Source organism: Poecilia reticulata, chromosome 14 (assembly GCF_904066995.2).
Source record: "Poecilia reticulata chromosome 14, P_reticulata-male-v2, whole genome shotgun sequence".
Classification (NCBI taxonomy): domain Eukaryota; kingdom Metazoa; phylum Chordata; class Actinopteri; order Cyprinodontiformes; family Poeciliidae; genus Poecilia; species Poecilia reticulata.
Window position 1 is genome coordinate 487,288 of NC_088843.1, and position 14,699 is coordinate 501,986.

Sequence of the window (14,699 nt, forward strand, 5' to 3'; positions counted from 1 at the left end):
AAGTGGCACTGAAACCGAAATAACGTGTTTATTACCTGCATTATTTTAAACCTGTTGTTTCAGCCGCTTACAGATTAAAATTCTCCACTAAACGTCTGAAACGTTTTAATGTTTTACTGAAAACATCTGGATCCGAAATGCAAAACGAGACGAAGTTCTGCTGGAACCGATTTACTGGATTCATGACCAAGATGGTCGACGTTTCCTTCATCAAATGATCAACATGTTAACAAATCAAAGCGCTGCAGCAGCTGCTGACGCCGGGGTCAAAGGTCAAGGCTCCCACGATGACCGGGCCCTGCTGAGAGGGGAGGTCGGAGGTCGTCACTGGCCCTTCTTGTGGTTTTCGGGGATGCTGTGGGTGAGCGGGGTCAGGCTGGTGAGCAAGGTGTGCCGCTCGTACTGCTTCGTCTGCCGGAACCGGGAGTCGGTGCCGTGCAGCCGGTCCAGAACGCCGAACACGCCGAAGCACTGGTTGAACCTGGAACCAGGAGAGGCAGGGATCAACTACCGGCCCGGGGGCCGGACACGGCCCGCCACAGACATCCATGTGGCCCTCCAGACTATCAACCAACACTGAGTTTATTCCAGATTTTCTCTAGAAACGGTCAAAAGCGTTAAGTGATGCTAACTCCCACCAGCAGGGGGCAGCACTACTGCTGTCTGAGCCTGAACTCCCCTATCCTCACAAATATAGCAAAATGTTGCCAATATTTCTAAATTATCTTCACAGAAACAGATTTTGATTAAATCCTGGAGCGACCAACATGAAGAGATGCTCCTGAGGCGGACGTTAACGTTTCATCCCTGCCATGACTGAGTGAAGGGAACCGTATGGGTCGGCCTGTCGGGGTGGGCGGAGTCAAACTGACCGCAGGTGGTGGAAGTCGTGGAACTCGGGCGAAGGCAGGAAGGGCAGGTGGTAGCCGCAGTGGGAGATGGTGGTGCTGACCAGAGCCAGGCAGTACCACACGCTGGTGGTGGTGATGTGGGACCCCAGCAGGACGGGTCCGATCACCACCGGCAGCATGTTGGAGATCTGATGGAGACACAAGCAGAAGCTGCTGTTGGCATGGTCCGGCCGACCCGGTTCCACTGGGACCAGAACATCTGCTCCACCTCCAGCTGCTGTGGTTCTGAGTCGGAGCAACGCATCGTGTTTCCATATCGATGTTCATGTTTTAAATATCTGGAATCTTCTCAAACTGGTTTTCACTTCCTGCTGGTTATTGAACAGGTTGTTGCTAGGCAACCAAAGAGCAAAAGCTCAAGCGGCTAAAGTCTTTCCCTAAATCTCCCAGAATGCTTTGTGGTTCTGGATCGGAGCTCAGTTCAAAACTCTATCAGATGTATTTCCTATTGATCATGGATCTATCCTGTATTATTGATTATTTCTCCAGTCTTAGCATGTTAGCCTAGCGCTAGCAGCAGAAATGGCTCCTGGTCTTTAGCCTAAAGAGAAATCCTCCAACCGCTAAAATCCTCCATCTTGTTTCCATCTGGTGAAGAAGGAAGTTGCTCTCAGTGTCTTCAGAGGTTTTTGTGTCGTTTCCTTCAGTGGTTCTTGGTGCAGCGCCCCCACAGGCCAGGAGGGGAACAGGTTGGTTTGACTCAGAGCAGCTGGAGGTGGAGCAGATGTTCTGGGTCCAGTAGAACCGGGTCGACTGACTGAAGGAGGGAAACGTCCTGAGTGAATCCACAGCAGTAAACAGAGAAAATGGCGGCTGTACCACGTGCTCCAGAGGATGAGCGTAGATGGAGACGACGCCGATGGGAGCCGTCCACTCATGGTGCTGCTTGTGGAAATGCTTGTAGAGGCTGGGATGGTGGAACAACCTGAGGATGGACAGACAGATCAGCAAACGTCCCGCTGTGTCCCAGTACGTCCCAGTATGTCCCAGTGTGTCTCAGTGTGTCCCGCTGTGTGTCCCAGTACGTCCCTGTGTGTCCCCATACGTCCCAGTGCGTCCCTGTGTGTCCCAGTATGTTCCGCTGGGTCCCAGTGCGTCCCTGTGTGTCCCGCTGTGTCCCGCTGGGTCCCAGTGCGTCCCTGTGTGTCCCGCTGTGTCCCGCTGGGTCCCAGTGCGTCCCTGTGTGTCCCAGTGTGTCCCGCTGGGTCTCAGTGTGTCCCGCTGTGTCTCAGTGTGTCCCAGTACGTCCCAGTATGTCCCGCTGTGTCCCAGTGCGTCCCGCTGTGTCCCAGTGTGTCCCGCTGGGTCCTGCCTGTGTGAGTAGTAGAACAGGATCTCCTCCAGCATGGAGAACAGGGCGAGCTCCATCAGGCCTCGGTGGAAGGTGGGCAGCTCGGGGCCGCAGGGCCGGCCGGTCCAGCCGGTCAGCAGGTAGACCAGAACCACCATGGGCCCGGAGATCAGCACCTGGTTGAACAGGACGGTCCGGACCGCCTGCCGCAGCTTGGCCGGGTCCACCTGCAGGAACGGACACGGTACCTGAGGCTGCTACAGACTGGAACGCTGGAACAGCGCCACCAGCTGGCCAAACATGTCAAAACTTTAATCTGAGCAGAAACTGAAGCAAACTTTAATTATTCAGTTAAAATAAAAAGTACAATAAGAACAGAACGTAGAACTAGACAGAGTAGATCTGCACCAATATAGATATCGACATATTAGATCAGTGAACATTTTAAATGTTTCACGATTTTCTGCTTAATGCAGATTTTTCTACTTTTATTCACATTCAAAATCATTTTCTATGTAATGAAACGATTCTATTAAAATAAATTGGTCTCAGCATCAAGAATAATCTGGATTATTTTTCTTAAACTGTTTTACTGCATCGACTGATTGTGACGTAAAATCAGATCCGTTGGTGAATTTCAGTCGGAATCATTTTATTTCACTTAAAAACCTGAATTAAAGTAACAATTAGTTAAATGGAGTCGAGTTTCTCACTAATCTGATCAAAACTTATTCTGATCATGTCACCATTAAATAAACTAAATTAAAATCACATAAATCGTTACAGAAACACAGCAGCATCATCACTTCCTGTCTTCTTCTTCGTCTCCAGCACAAGTAACTTCCTGTTGATGTGAAATTGTTCGGTGTCTAAAACCTTTTTATTGAAAAACTTGACTTTTTTAAATTTAATTCAGGAAATGTGAACCTGCAGACCAATCAGGTGACAGGAAACGCAGCAGCAGACATTTTGTTTTCTCCGTGGCTGTAAATATAGAACCTGCAGCTGGAATCGGCATGTTCTGGATCTGATCGCTGATCAATAATCATTAAAGTTTTTATATCTGTGAGTCGGACTTTGCTCAGAGGCAGAGCGACGAACCGACGCCACGCTCGGCCCCGATGTCCTTTCTGATCATCTGAGAACGTTCTAAGATTATCGTTTGATCCAATCTAGAATCTGAAATCTAGAATGGTGATTGTTCAGCCATGTTGGATCGTCTTGGATTATCACATCCTACGGTTTTTCCCCGGCAGGAGTGAGAGAGCGCCGCCTGCTGGATGTGACAGGCAGCCAATCAGGAAGCGCCGTAACGTAAACGCAGAGCTGTTACCATGGTAACCCAGAGTGCGGCAGAGATCGGAGACCATCAGCGGAAACGAGTTGATATCCAGCTTCATTAGCGGACGGTAACCATGGTAACCAGGTTACCGTCCGCTGACTTTGCTGTTTGTAGATAAATTTAATTAATTTTACGCTCAAGTTGCTAAATGTTTTCATGAGAGAGAAAAATCTTAGTTTTATTTTACATTTTCAGTTTAAGAAATAAAGTTTAAAGCAGTGGAGCCCAGAGCGGGTCCTGGAGGTCCGCCATGTTTTATTCTAGAAACAACCTGCTCAGCAGGTCCATGCTCCTCTTAGGCCTCCAATTGGATCCAGATCCAGATCCAGGTGCGTTGAACCAGAACTAAAACATGCAGGATGCCGGGCCCGGTTTAAACTCTGGTTTAAACTGTTGGAAGCTGCAGTCACAGGGCCGCACAAGTTCATCCAAGGGCCACAGACGGACCGCGGGCCGCACTTTGAGCCCCCCGAGTTGGACTGTAGCTCTGACTGGTAAAACTGCTGTTTGGGTCAAACGGTTTAAACTGTATCTGTCATTTTGTGCTCGTTCATTTCAGTGGAATCAGAAAAACTTGAATCATAATTAAATGTGGAACAAATGAAAATAATTTCACTTCAACAGATCGACTCTCATCTCGTCCCGTCGCTCTTCAGTCCAGAACTTTCTCTTAAATGAATCAAACCGTCGGCCATCTTTGTTTAGACGCTGCTGAGTGAAACTGGTTGGTGCGGCTGGACGCCTAAACGGACGGCTCTGGTTGTTTCGTGGGATTCTGTGCGGTCCAGTCCAGAATCTGAAACGGGCCTTAGAGAGGAACCTACCGGATCATTCCTGCCCTCCTGGATCCGGTACCGAGTGATGAAGGACGGTTTCCCAGACGTGTCCACCAGCAGCAGCAGGCCGTTCAGCATCCAGAACACCGAGGTCGGGGCCAGCATGGTTCCTGAAACGGACCGGGTCCAAACGTCAGAACCGGGTCCAGACGTCAGAACCCAAACTGGGTCCAGATGTCAGAACCAAACATAACTTAAACATAAATCAGTTTGTAGAATTTGATTTAAACCAAATATCAGGTTTGGTTGAAAACAGGTCAGTGAATCATTGTAGATATTATTATTATTGTTATTATTATTATTATTGTTATTATTATTATTATTGTTATTATTATTATTGTTATTATTATTATTATTATTGTTATTATTATTATTATTGTTATTATTATTGTTATTATTATTATTGTTATTATTATTGTTATTATTATTATTGTTATTATTATTATTATTGTTATTATTATTATTATTGTTATTATTATTATTGTTATTATTATCTTACAGTTTCAAACTGATTATTTTCTGATGTTGCCTGGAGATGTTTGATGTTTGATGTTCTAGTTTCTCTAATAAAACTGAATTATTGGGAATTTATTTTTCCCTCATTTTTATTTCGTTTATTTCCCTAAAAGATGGAAAATGATCCACATGCAGCATCTTGTCCTCCAGACTAGAGCTGAGGTCAGGGGTCAGGAGGGCCGCATAACATCCCTCGGTGGGCCGCCACCGGCCCGCGGGCCACACTTTGGACATCGCTGGTTTAAAACGTTTGAGAAAAACTAAAACAAATTCAACAACAACAAGAATCCAAACCCTGTAAATTATCAGAAAACAGGTTTAATTCGCTGTGAATTATGTTTTTCAGTGTAAAGAGAACAAAATGAAGTTACTATAAAAAACTTTTCAATAATATAATTAATTAAACAACATTAAATTATAAACTGAATGTTTTAAATCTGTGCAGCTGATCAAGTTTCTGCTGCTCAGATGATACAGAAATATTATATATTATAATATAAAGTAAATGCTTAGAAGAAAATATGAGTTGAATATTTAAGCAACTGTTTCAGACAGAAAATGCAGAAAGTTTTTGGGTCTGACCTTTGACCCAGCTGACCCTCACCGGACCTCCTTACTTCACAGCCACCTTCTGACCCCTACGACCCCAAGCCTGTAACCTTCTCCACCAACACTAAGGATTATGGGTGATCAGGTATTGGCTGTGGCTCCTCGTCTATGGAACTCTCTCCCTGACGACTTTATAGCCCCGTAATTATTGTCCGATTTTAAAACCGGCTTGAAAACGTTTTAGACGAGAATTCTCCACTTTTAAACAACTTTTTATTGTTGGTTTTAGCTGCACCATGTAGCACTTTGAGATTTTTGTTAATGAAAATGTGTTATAAATTAAATTGATTATTATCTGAATGAACCGGTTCTTGAAGCCGCAGCGACCTTTGACCTTTCCCTTTAGACTAACCCTCATTTACTCCTGGGATTAAATTCTGTTTCGTTTCGGTCATAAATCTGACGGACGCAAATCGGTGGAGATTCTCCAACCTGAAGGTTTCACAAACCGACGGTAAAATGATTCATTTCTGCCTCGGATCGGTGACCTTTGACCTGGAGTACTGACTGTCCAGCATGAATCTTCTTACCTACGAAGAACAGCGCAGCATCGTGACCTTCAAACAGCAGGTAGACCTGCGTCCACAGCTTCTGCCAGAAATCTCCTGAAGCTCCCCAGAATCTCTGAAGATGCCTGGAGCCAGAGGTCAGAGGTCAGAGGTCACCGCTTCTTTTTTTGTTTTTCCTCTTGACGAGGAAAACCTGATTTATATCTAATAACTAAACCATAAACAGTTAAAGCATCACAATATTCATAACGAAAAACACCTGCAGTAGAAAACATCAATAAAAATCATATTTAATATTTAATATCTAAATATTGATTCAGTCTGGATGAAAAACATTTTAACTGAGGGAAAATTTATTACCAGCATAAAAACATAAAACCTGTTTATTAGTGATGCTGATTATGATAGAAATCATTTTTGTTAAATAAAAATGATCCACAGAACCAAAACTAAACGGATTCATGTAAAAATGATCAGTTTTTATAGAGACATTCTCAGCCCAGACCAGAGGGGGCGCTAGACTCCTGTGTTCTGCGTCCAGACCAGAGGGGGCGCTAGACTCCTCTGTTCTGCGTTCAGACCAGAGGGGGCGCTAGACTCCTCTGTTCTGCGTCCAGACCAGAGGGGGCGCTAGACTCCTCTGTTCTGCGTCCAGACCAGAGGGGGCGCTAGACTCCTTTGTTCTGGACAGCATAAAAAATCCGTCATGTTGTTTTTAACGTCAAATTATAATCATTAATATCGACTGTTCAGATTCACCAGAACCTGAATCCAGATCCGGAATCCAGATCCGTCACATCAATATTTTCTCCTAGTGACACAAACAAACCAGCCCTCCAGCAGCAGCTGATCCAGAACCAGGAGGCGTTCTGGATCAGAACCAGGAGGCGTTCTGGACCAAAACCAGGAGGTGTTCTGGATCAGAACCAGGAAGCGTTCTGGACCAGAACCAGGGGGCGTTCTGGTCCAGAACCAGGAGGCGTTCTGGACCAGAACCAGGAGGCGTTCTGGACCAAAACCAGGAGGTGTTCTGGATCAGAACCAGGAAGCGTTCTGGACCAGAACCAGGGGGCGTTCTGGTCCAGAACCAGGAGGCGTTCTGGACCAGAACCAGGAGGCGTTCTGGATCAGAACCAGGAGGCGTTCTGGTCCAGAACCAGGAGGCGTTCTGGTCCAGAACCAGGAGGCGTTCTGGACCAGAACCAGGAGGCGTTCTGGTCCAGAACCAGGAGGCGTTCTGGACAAGAACCAGGAGGCGTTCTGGACCAGAACCAGGAGGCGTTCTGGACCAGAACCAGGAGGCGTTCTGGATCAGAACCAGGAGGCATTCTGGATCAGAACCAGGAAGCGTTCTGGATCAGAACCAGGGGGCGTTCTTGTCCAGAACCAGGAGGCGTTCTGGTCCAGAACCAGGAGGCGTTCTGGTCCAGAACCAGGAGGCGTTCTGGACCAGAACCAGGAGGCGTTCTGGACCAGAACCAGGAGGCGTTCTGGATCAGAACCAGGGGGCGTTCTTGTCCAGAACCAGGAGGCGTTCTGGTCCAGAACCAGGAGGCGTTCTGGACCAGAACCAGGAAGCGTTCTGGATCAGAACCAGGGGGCGTTCTTGTCCAGAACCAGGAGGCGTTCTGGTCCAGAACCAGGAGGCGTTCTGGTTCTGGACCAGAACACCTCCTGGTTCTGGACCAGAACGCAGCTGCTGGAGTTCTGGATCAGAACCAGGAAGCATTCTGGTCCAGAACCAGGAGGTGTTCTGGTCCAGAACCAGGAGGTGTTCTGGATCAGAACCAGGAGGCGTTCTGGATCAGAACCAGGAGGCGTTCTGGACCAGAACCAGGAGGCGTTCTGGTCCAGAACCAGGAGGCGTTCTGGTCCAGAACCAGGAGGCGTTCTGGACCAGAACCAAGAGGCGTTCTGGTCCAGAACCAGGAGGCGTTCTGATCCAGAACCAGGAGGCGTTCTGGACCAGAACCAGGAGGCGTTCTGGACCAGAACCAGGAGGCGTTCTGGTCCAGAACCAGGAGGCGTTCTGGACCAGAACCAGGAGGTGTTCTGGACCAGAACCAGGAGGTGTTCTGGTCCAGAACCAGGAGGCGTTACTCGAGAAACTTTTTAGGAGTACTTTTACTACACTGTACCTGAGTCATTTTACTATAAAGTACTTTTACTCTTGAGTCAAACTTCTGGATTTTCTTCCCACTGAATGAAAATCCAACATGTTTGAACCAGACAGACTCAAACCTGCAGCTTCTGTAAAGTTTCATCAGTTTTTATTCAAACAAACTGATTTGGAAACATTCTTGTTTTGGCTGATTTCATTATTTTTTGTTCTTTATATGATTTATTGTGGTTTTGGTTCTTAAAATACTAAAATTTAACTTATATTTTGGTCCGTCTGATGATGTAATTTTTAAAGATTAAATGATCAGTTACTCAGTACTTGAGTCGACATTTTACCAAATACTTTTGTACTTTTATTTGAGTAATTGTTTGTATTCTCCATCCTCCTCTGGTCTAATTGAATATCTATATTTTTATCTATTGTAAAGATAAAATATTGATTATTTATGTAAAAAGGTGACAGACTTTAGCCTCTGGCTAATTTCCACCTCCTGTCCCTATAAATTTATTATTATCATCTCAAAAGTGGAAGTAAAAGTAGAGATACTTCCTAATAAAATTACTAAAGTAAAAGTAAAAAGTCCAGCGCAGTAAAAATACTCCTAAAAATAATTTGTTTTCAAAAAAGTTACTCAAAACTTCCTGGTTAACTGTAACTAGTTACTAGCCAGATTCCTACCATCAAACTCCAAACCTTTGCTTGTAATGTTTATGTACAGCAGGCTTACTTTGACTAGACCAACCCAATGTTTCCAGACTCAGGATTCTGGTCTTTCCTGCTCCGACCCGCCCAGCCGTTTTATTTCTGTCATGATTCGTTCCCTGCTTTTGTCTCCTCTGTTCATTATTTTACCACTCAGTTAGCCTGGTTAGCCGTTAGCTCGGTGCTGTGATTGGCATTAGTTAGCCTGGTTAGCCGTTAGCTCGGTGCTGTGATTGGCATTAGTTGGCATTAGTTAGCCTGGTTAGCCGTTAGCTCGGTGCTGTGATTGGCATTAGTTAGTCTGGTTAGCCGTTAGCTCGGTGCTGTGATTGGCATTAGTTAGCCTGGTTAGCCGTTAGCTCGGTGCTGTGACTGGCATTAGTTGGCATTAGTTAGCCTGGTTAGCCGTTAGCTTGGTGCCGTGATTGGCATTAGTTAGCCTGGTTAGCCGTTAGCTCGGTGCTGTGACTGGCATTAGTTGGCATTAGTTAGCCTGGTTAGCCGTTAGCTCGGTGCCGTGATTGGCATTAGTTAGCCTGGTTAGCCGTTAGCTCGGTGCTGTGACTGGCATTAGTTAGCCTGGTTAGCCATTAGCTCGGTGCTGTGACTGGCATTAGTTAGCCTGGTTAGCCGTTAGCTCGGTGCTGTGACTGGCATTAGTTAGTCTGGTTAGCCGTTAGCTCGGTGCTGTGACTGGCATTAGTTAGCCTGGTTAGCCGTTAGCTCGGTGCTGTGACTGGCATTAGTTAGCCTGGTTAGCCGTTAGCTCGGTGCTGTGACTGGCATTACTTAGCCTGGTTAGCCGTTAGCTCGGTGCTGTGACTGGCATTAGTTAGCCTGGTTAGCCGTTAGCTCGGTGCTGTGACTGGCATTAGTTAGCCTGGTTAGCCGTTAGCTCGGTGCTGTGACTGGCATTAGTTAGCCTGGTTAGCCGTTAGCTCGGTGCTGTGATGGTCGTACCACGTCAGCGAGTTTCCAAAAGCAGCCAGGAACAGGATTCCAGATCCGATGACAAAAGCAGCTTTCTTCACAGAATCCCACAGTCCTCCTGCTGATTCCTGGAAAACAAACCAGCGCTGTGAACAACAGAGGAGCGTCAGCGCTAACCAAGCAAACAAAACACGAAATATCCAACGAGGAATTCTGCTGCAGATTACAGAGCAAACATATCTTAGTTCACTGGAAATAAAACACAACTTACAAATAACAGCAAGAGCTTAACCTAAGTTAATAATTCCTTAATATTGATCAAAAAGTTTCAGTTCAAGATATTTCTGTTTTAAAGTGAAATAATCTGACAATGACACCAGAACGTTCCCATCAATATTAATGAATTATTAACTTTAAACAGCTTCTCTATCTTGCTGAATTGTAACAGTTTCGTTTCATTTCAAGTGAGGCAGACTAAACCTACTTGGTCAGATTTTGTGTTTTTACAGTGCATAATGGAGATCAACTGTAAAACAAACGGCTGCCAACAGTTAGTCCAGCGGTGCGTTCACAGACAGTACGACATTCTCCCTCTCCGCAGTGGGAAACGGGAGCCGTCCAGTCAGCAGGGATTAAATTCGAGTCGCATTCCTCAGGCTTTCGCCTCGGCCACCTCTACCGTAACCATGGCAACCGCGGGAACGGCGCCGCACGCGACGCCTCGGTTGTTTCTTCTTGGTTCGAACAGAAACGTTTCATTTTCACCAAATTAAACCATAAACGTCATCATTACACTGTAAACACTCATCATTCAGTCTCCGTGAAAACACTTTAAAATGTTACTCGTCAGGTTGAGCTTGTTGTTGTGAAACAAACTCGTTAAAATGCAAATAAAGGCCTGTAATAATCAGACGGTTTGAATAGTTCTGGGTTTTTATTACAGCTTAGTTTTATTTTGTTGTGACTTTTTGTTTTATAGAGTTTTAATTGGTTAAATATTATTTAGTTTTAGTTGTTCTTTCCACACTTTGGTTCAGTTTTAGGAGCAGAATTTAAAAAGCTCAAAGTAGTGTGATTATGTAAACACTGATCGGGTTATGAATGTTCAACAGAAGAAACTACTTAATAAAAATATAATTATTGTTGAACTCTGGAGTTTTCTAACAACTTTTGTGACGTAAATGTAATTTACTGACAAACTGCTTGTTTGAGGGAATAAAAACTAATTTCACATTAATTTGAAACAATCACTAAAACGAAGGATAATATTTCCATAATTTCAGTATGTTTTATAAATGCATGATAGTTCCAGTTAGTTTTAGTTTTTCCCCCACTAACAATCACATTTTTATTTATTTAGTTAATAAAAATGTTTTTCTTTATTTCAGTTTTCCTTATTTCTTTAGTTTTAATAACTAATAACTTTGCTGAATAGTGACGACATAAATATTGATAATTTAGCTGAAAATGAAGTTTTTCAATGTATTTTTTATAAAGATTAATAAATGAAGACAAGGCAGAAATAAAGATGGTTTATGTCACAAGCTGAACTTTTACAGCTGCAGAAACAAAAACATAATTGATGCACCTTAAATATTTCAGCTGGTTCTCATCCCTCATAGAAACTAAAGTTTTATTCAAACTTACGATGAAAACAACACAAACTCCACCCAAAGACAAAAGGCAAAGAAATAAAAACAGGAGTTCAGGTTAATGACTCAGCCTTCTGTCAAACTCATGATCTGCTTCTCAACTTGTTACAAAACTGAAGATTATTTTATTGATTTATTTCACAAAATTCATCCAACAGTTAAAAATACTAAAATCAGGTCTGAGCACCAAGCAGGAGCCGACTTCATTCCTCACAAATCACACAGATTAGATATAACGCTAAAATACATGACATTAAATAAATTATCGCCACAGTTAGCAAACTGCTAAGCAGCAAACTGTTGCCTAGCAACGGGAGCAGTTAGCTTGAAAAATTAGCCAGCTAACCGAAAGCTACAGAGCCAAAAGTAAAGAAAATGTAATATTCTGAGTACATTGGTAAAAACCTTTTTATCATTTTTACTAAATTTAACATTTTTATTCTACACTGCAAAAACTCAAAATCTCACCAAGTAGTTTTGGTTTAGTTTGGTGTCAATACTAGAAATAAAACTATTTCTAGTGGATTGAAATAGTAATTTTTCATCAGCTAATATTGATGAAAAATTACTAATATAAGTGAAATAACAATATAACTTATAATATGGGAAAAATGTTTTGTTCCACTGGAGATTATTTCACTTATAACTAAAACGTTTTCATCAATATTAAGGAAATATTGACTTGAAACAAGCTAAAAGTTACTTATAAGTGAGTTTCATGGTATTTCAGTTGAACCAAGATGTTCACACTAGAAACTAAACCAAAAATACTTGGTTAGATTTTGAGTTTTTGCAGTGTACTTTCACCAATCTATATAGATTAAATTATTATACTGTAATAATGATGTAGCATTTTATCAGCAGCAGCAGCCATGAGAATAGTTGTTTTTCTGTGTGTTAAACTTGTGGTTTTACTCAGGACTTTGCGGAGATGCGCTCTCTCTCACCTGTTGGCCACTGCCTGCTGAGCTCTTCTCGGCTCTCCCCGTCTCTGCAGACAAACAGAGACAGTGTTTCAAACTGGGTCAGTTTCACAACAGCATGAATGTAGGGGACAGGGCTACCGTGTCCACATGAAAACCACAAGACGGAGGTCTGCAGCCGCAAGATGGCCGACAGCAGAAGACTGAGGGATTATTCTTAAAGTCTGAACTTAAAATCGCCAAAAACATGTTTTAGTTTATGATTTTAATGCCATTCTCCTGGTGAAGTTTAAGGGAATAAAAATACATTTGCAGTATTTGCTACACCCAAAGACTACCTGTTATTGTCACACAAACATGTGACTTGATGCTGTCACTTTATTATTTTAATGTCCTCAAATATCTTTTTTCATCTATTCATGGTACAATAATCATCTAAGTGCTGTCTGGAAAAAATCAGAGCAGGATTACACATAATCCAGTTATAATCCGTCTTTACAGTGAATGTGCATTTTCCCATCACTACAGAGTAAAAATGAAGCAAAAAGCAGCTAATGATAGTTTTTAACAACAAATCTATGAAATAATGATCTAAAACATCAACTACCACTGAAAAACAAACCGCTGTCTTTCTCCACACAACAGGTTTATGTCAACGCTACAAAATGATCAAGAATGAACGTTTATTAACTGTGACGCATTTCCAGGCTTCATTCCTGATGGAAAAATTTATCCAATGGGAAATTCAAATGTCAAGTAAATTGGATTAAGCCTAATAAACCAGATCTAATTTATTTTTGTCAGTGGAAGATGTTTAAATGTATTTTTAATGTTACAGAAAACAGAAGCACGCGGGGCGGAAGGTATGATTCCGTTTCTATGAGAACAGAATCATAGAAATCCATAAACAAGCCCATAAACGCCGCTGAGCTTTTATTAAATAACTTTCAGGCGGATATTATGATGGCGGGTTGGACAGAAACTCACCGCGGCTCTCCGTCTTCATGTTTCCCTGCGGGTTTTCCTCTCTGCTCCTCCTGCAGCCAGCTGACACATGAACCCACAGCGGCAGTTTATTTACTTCTGAAGGACGCTCCTGATTGGCTGCTCCCTGGTCAGCTGACACAGGCCGAACCCGGAAGCAAGCTCCCGCCTCTCCCGCTGTGTTTTCCTGCGGGTCACAGGTAAAAGGTTGAGCTGCTCACTGTCTATAAATGATTAGAGAACGTGTAGGGGTCAAAGGTAATGGAAAACAACGCTGTAATCATTTTAATAAATACCAACTTTCACACTTAAGCTCCAAGTATGCAATGAAGGGAAATAATTATTCGGTCTTCTGCTGACTCAGACTAATTATTTGATGATTCTTCAATTTAATGAAGCAGATATTGTGTCTCTAAAAGATACAGATTTTTTAACATTATTAGAGAACAAATCATAACTGAACTGCTCCAACTTGCAGCACATTTTGACAAATGTTATGGAATAAAGATGTGAGCCATCTCTGGGATTATTTTTGGGATTGCTTCATTTAAACAAAATTGTGGGGAAAAGAAAAAAAATATAATTTTGTTCTTTAGAAACTGAACTACTGAATTTTTTAACAAAAAGTTGTTTACTAATAAAGTGATAACATCAGAAAAAGCTTAAATTTATGTTTCTAGATTAGAAATATGAAAGTACCCAGCTAAAGAAAGAAATGCTACGTATATGTAAAAATACTGAGTCACTTTGCTGAAGGTAAAACTGAATGTGTGTTGGGGTTAAGAAAACTTTTTACCAACTGACATAAAAAACCGACTGCAGTGTTTTATTACTAAACTGAACCTGATTGAACTGAACTAGCTAGCTTCAAGGCTAGCTAGTTAGCTAGCTGTTTATTTATATCAGTAAAGCAAACATTTGTTTTTTTAAAGTGCATTGTGGCAAAAATGTTGTTGCTGTATAAATAAAGATAACAAAATTAAATAACATATTAAACCATTCAGTTGATAAAGTCTTTCAGAATCATTTTTATTTTCCCTCAACATCTTTTGGTCTTTGTCTATAAAATGTTGTTTTTGAGGCCCCAGCTGCTGACTTCAGCCAAAATATCAAAGTATTTATAGCATTTAACATGCAGCCAGTCAGAGACGTGATGTCTGAGGCGTCAACGTTGGTGTTGTGCGTCTCAACTATCAGCTGCCGCTCCCTGAATGTGCTGAACTTCAAGCCCATCCGGTGCTGCGAACACACGTGACTATTATCAGTAATAATCAATGTTCTCTCTTTAATTGTTAACATAACAAGACTGGAAATTGTTTTTGAAAACAATTTCAAAAACATCTTTAAACACGCCTGCAGAGCAGAGCTTAAC

The 14,699-nt window shown here is 42.7% G+C and overlaps 1 protein-coding gene across 1 annotated transcript; it reads right to left on the minus strand.

Annotated features, from left to right (window-relative positions):
• Positions 1-9: 9 nt before the first annotated feature.
• On the minus strand, positions 10-13,490 carry faxdc2 (fatty acid hydroxylase domain containing 2). Its single transcript, XM_008401950.2, has 9 exons — positions 13,331-13,490; positions 12,368-12,411; positions 9,799-9,896; positions 6,036-6,139; positions 4,369-4,490; positions 2,224-2,429; positions 1,731-1,836; positions 873-1,039; positions 10-481 (listed from the first exon to the last, which is right to left on the minus strand). The coding sequence occupies exons 1-9, from the start codon at positions 13,347-13,349 to the stop codon at positions 325-327; spliced, it is 1,023 nt and encodes a 340-aa protein (XP_008400172.1). The 5' UTR covers positions 13,350-13,490; the 3' UTR covers positions 10-324.
• Positions 13,491-14,699: the final 1,209 nt, after the last annotated feature.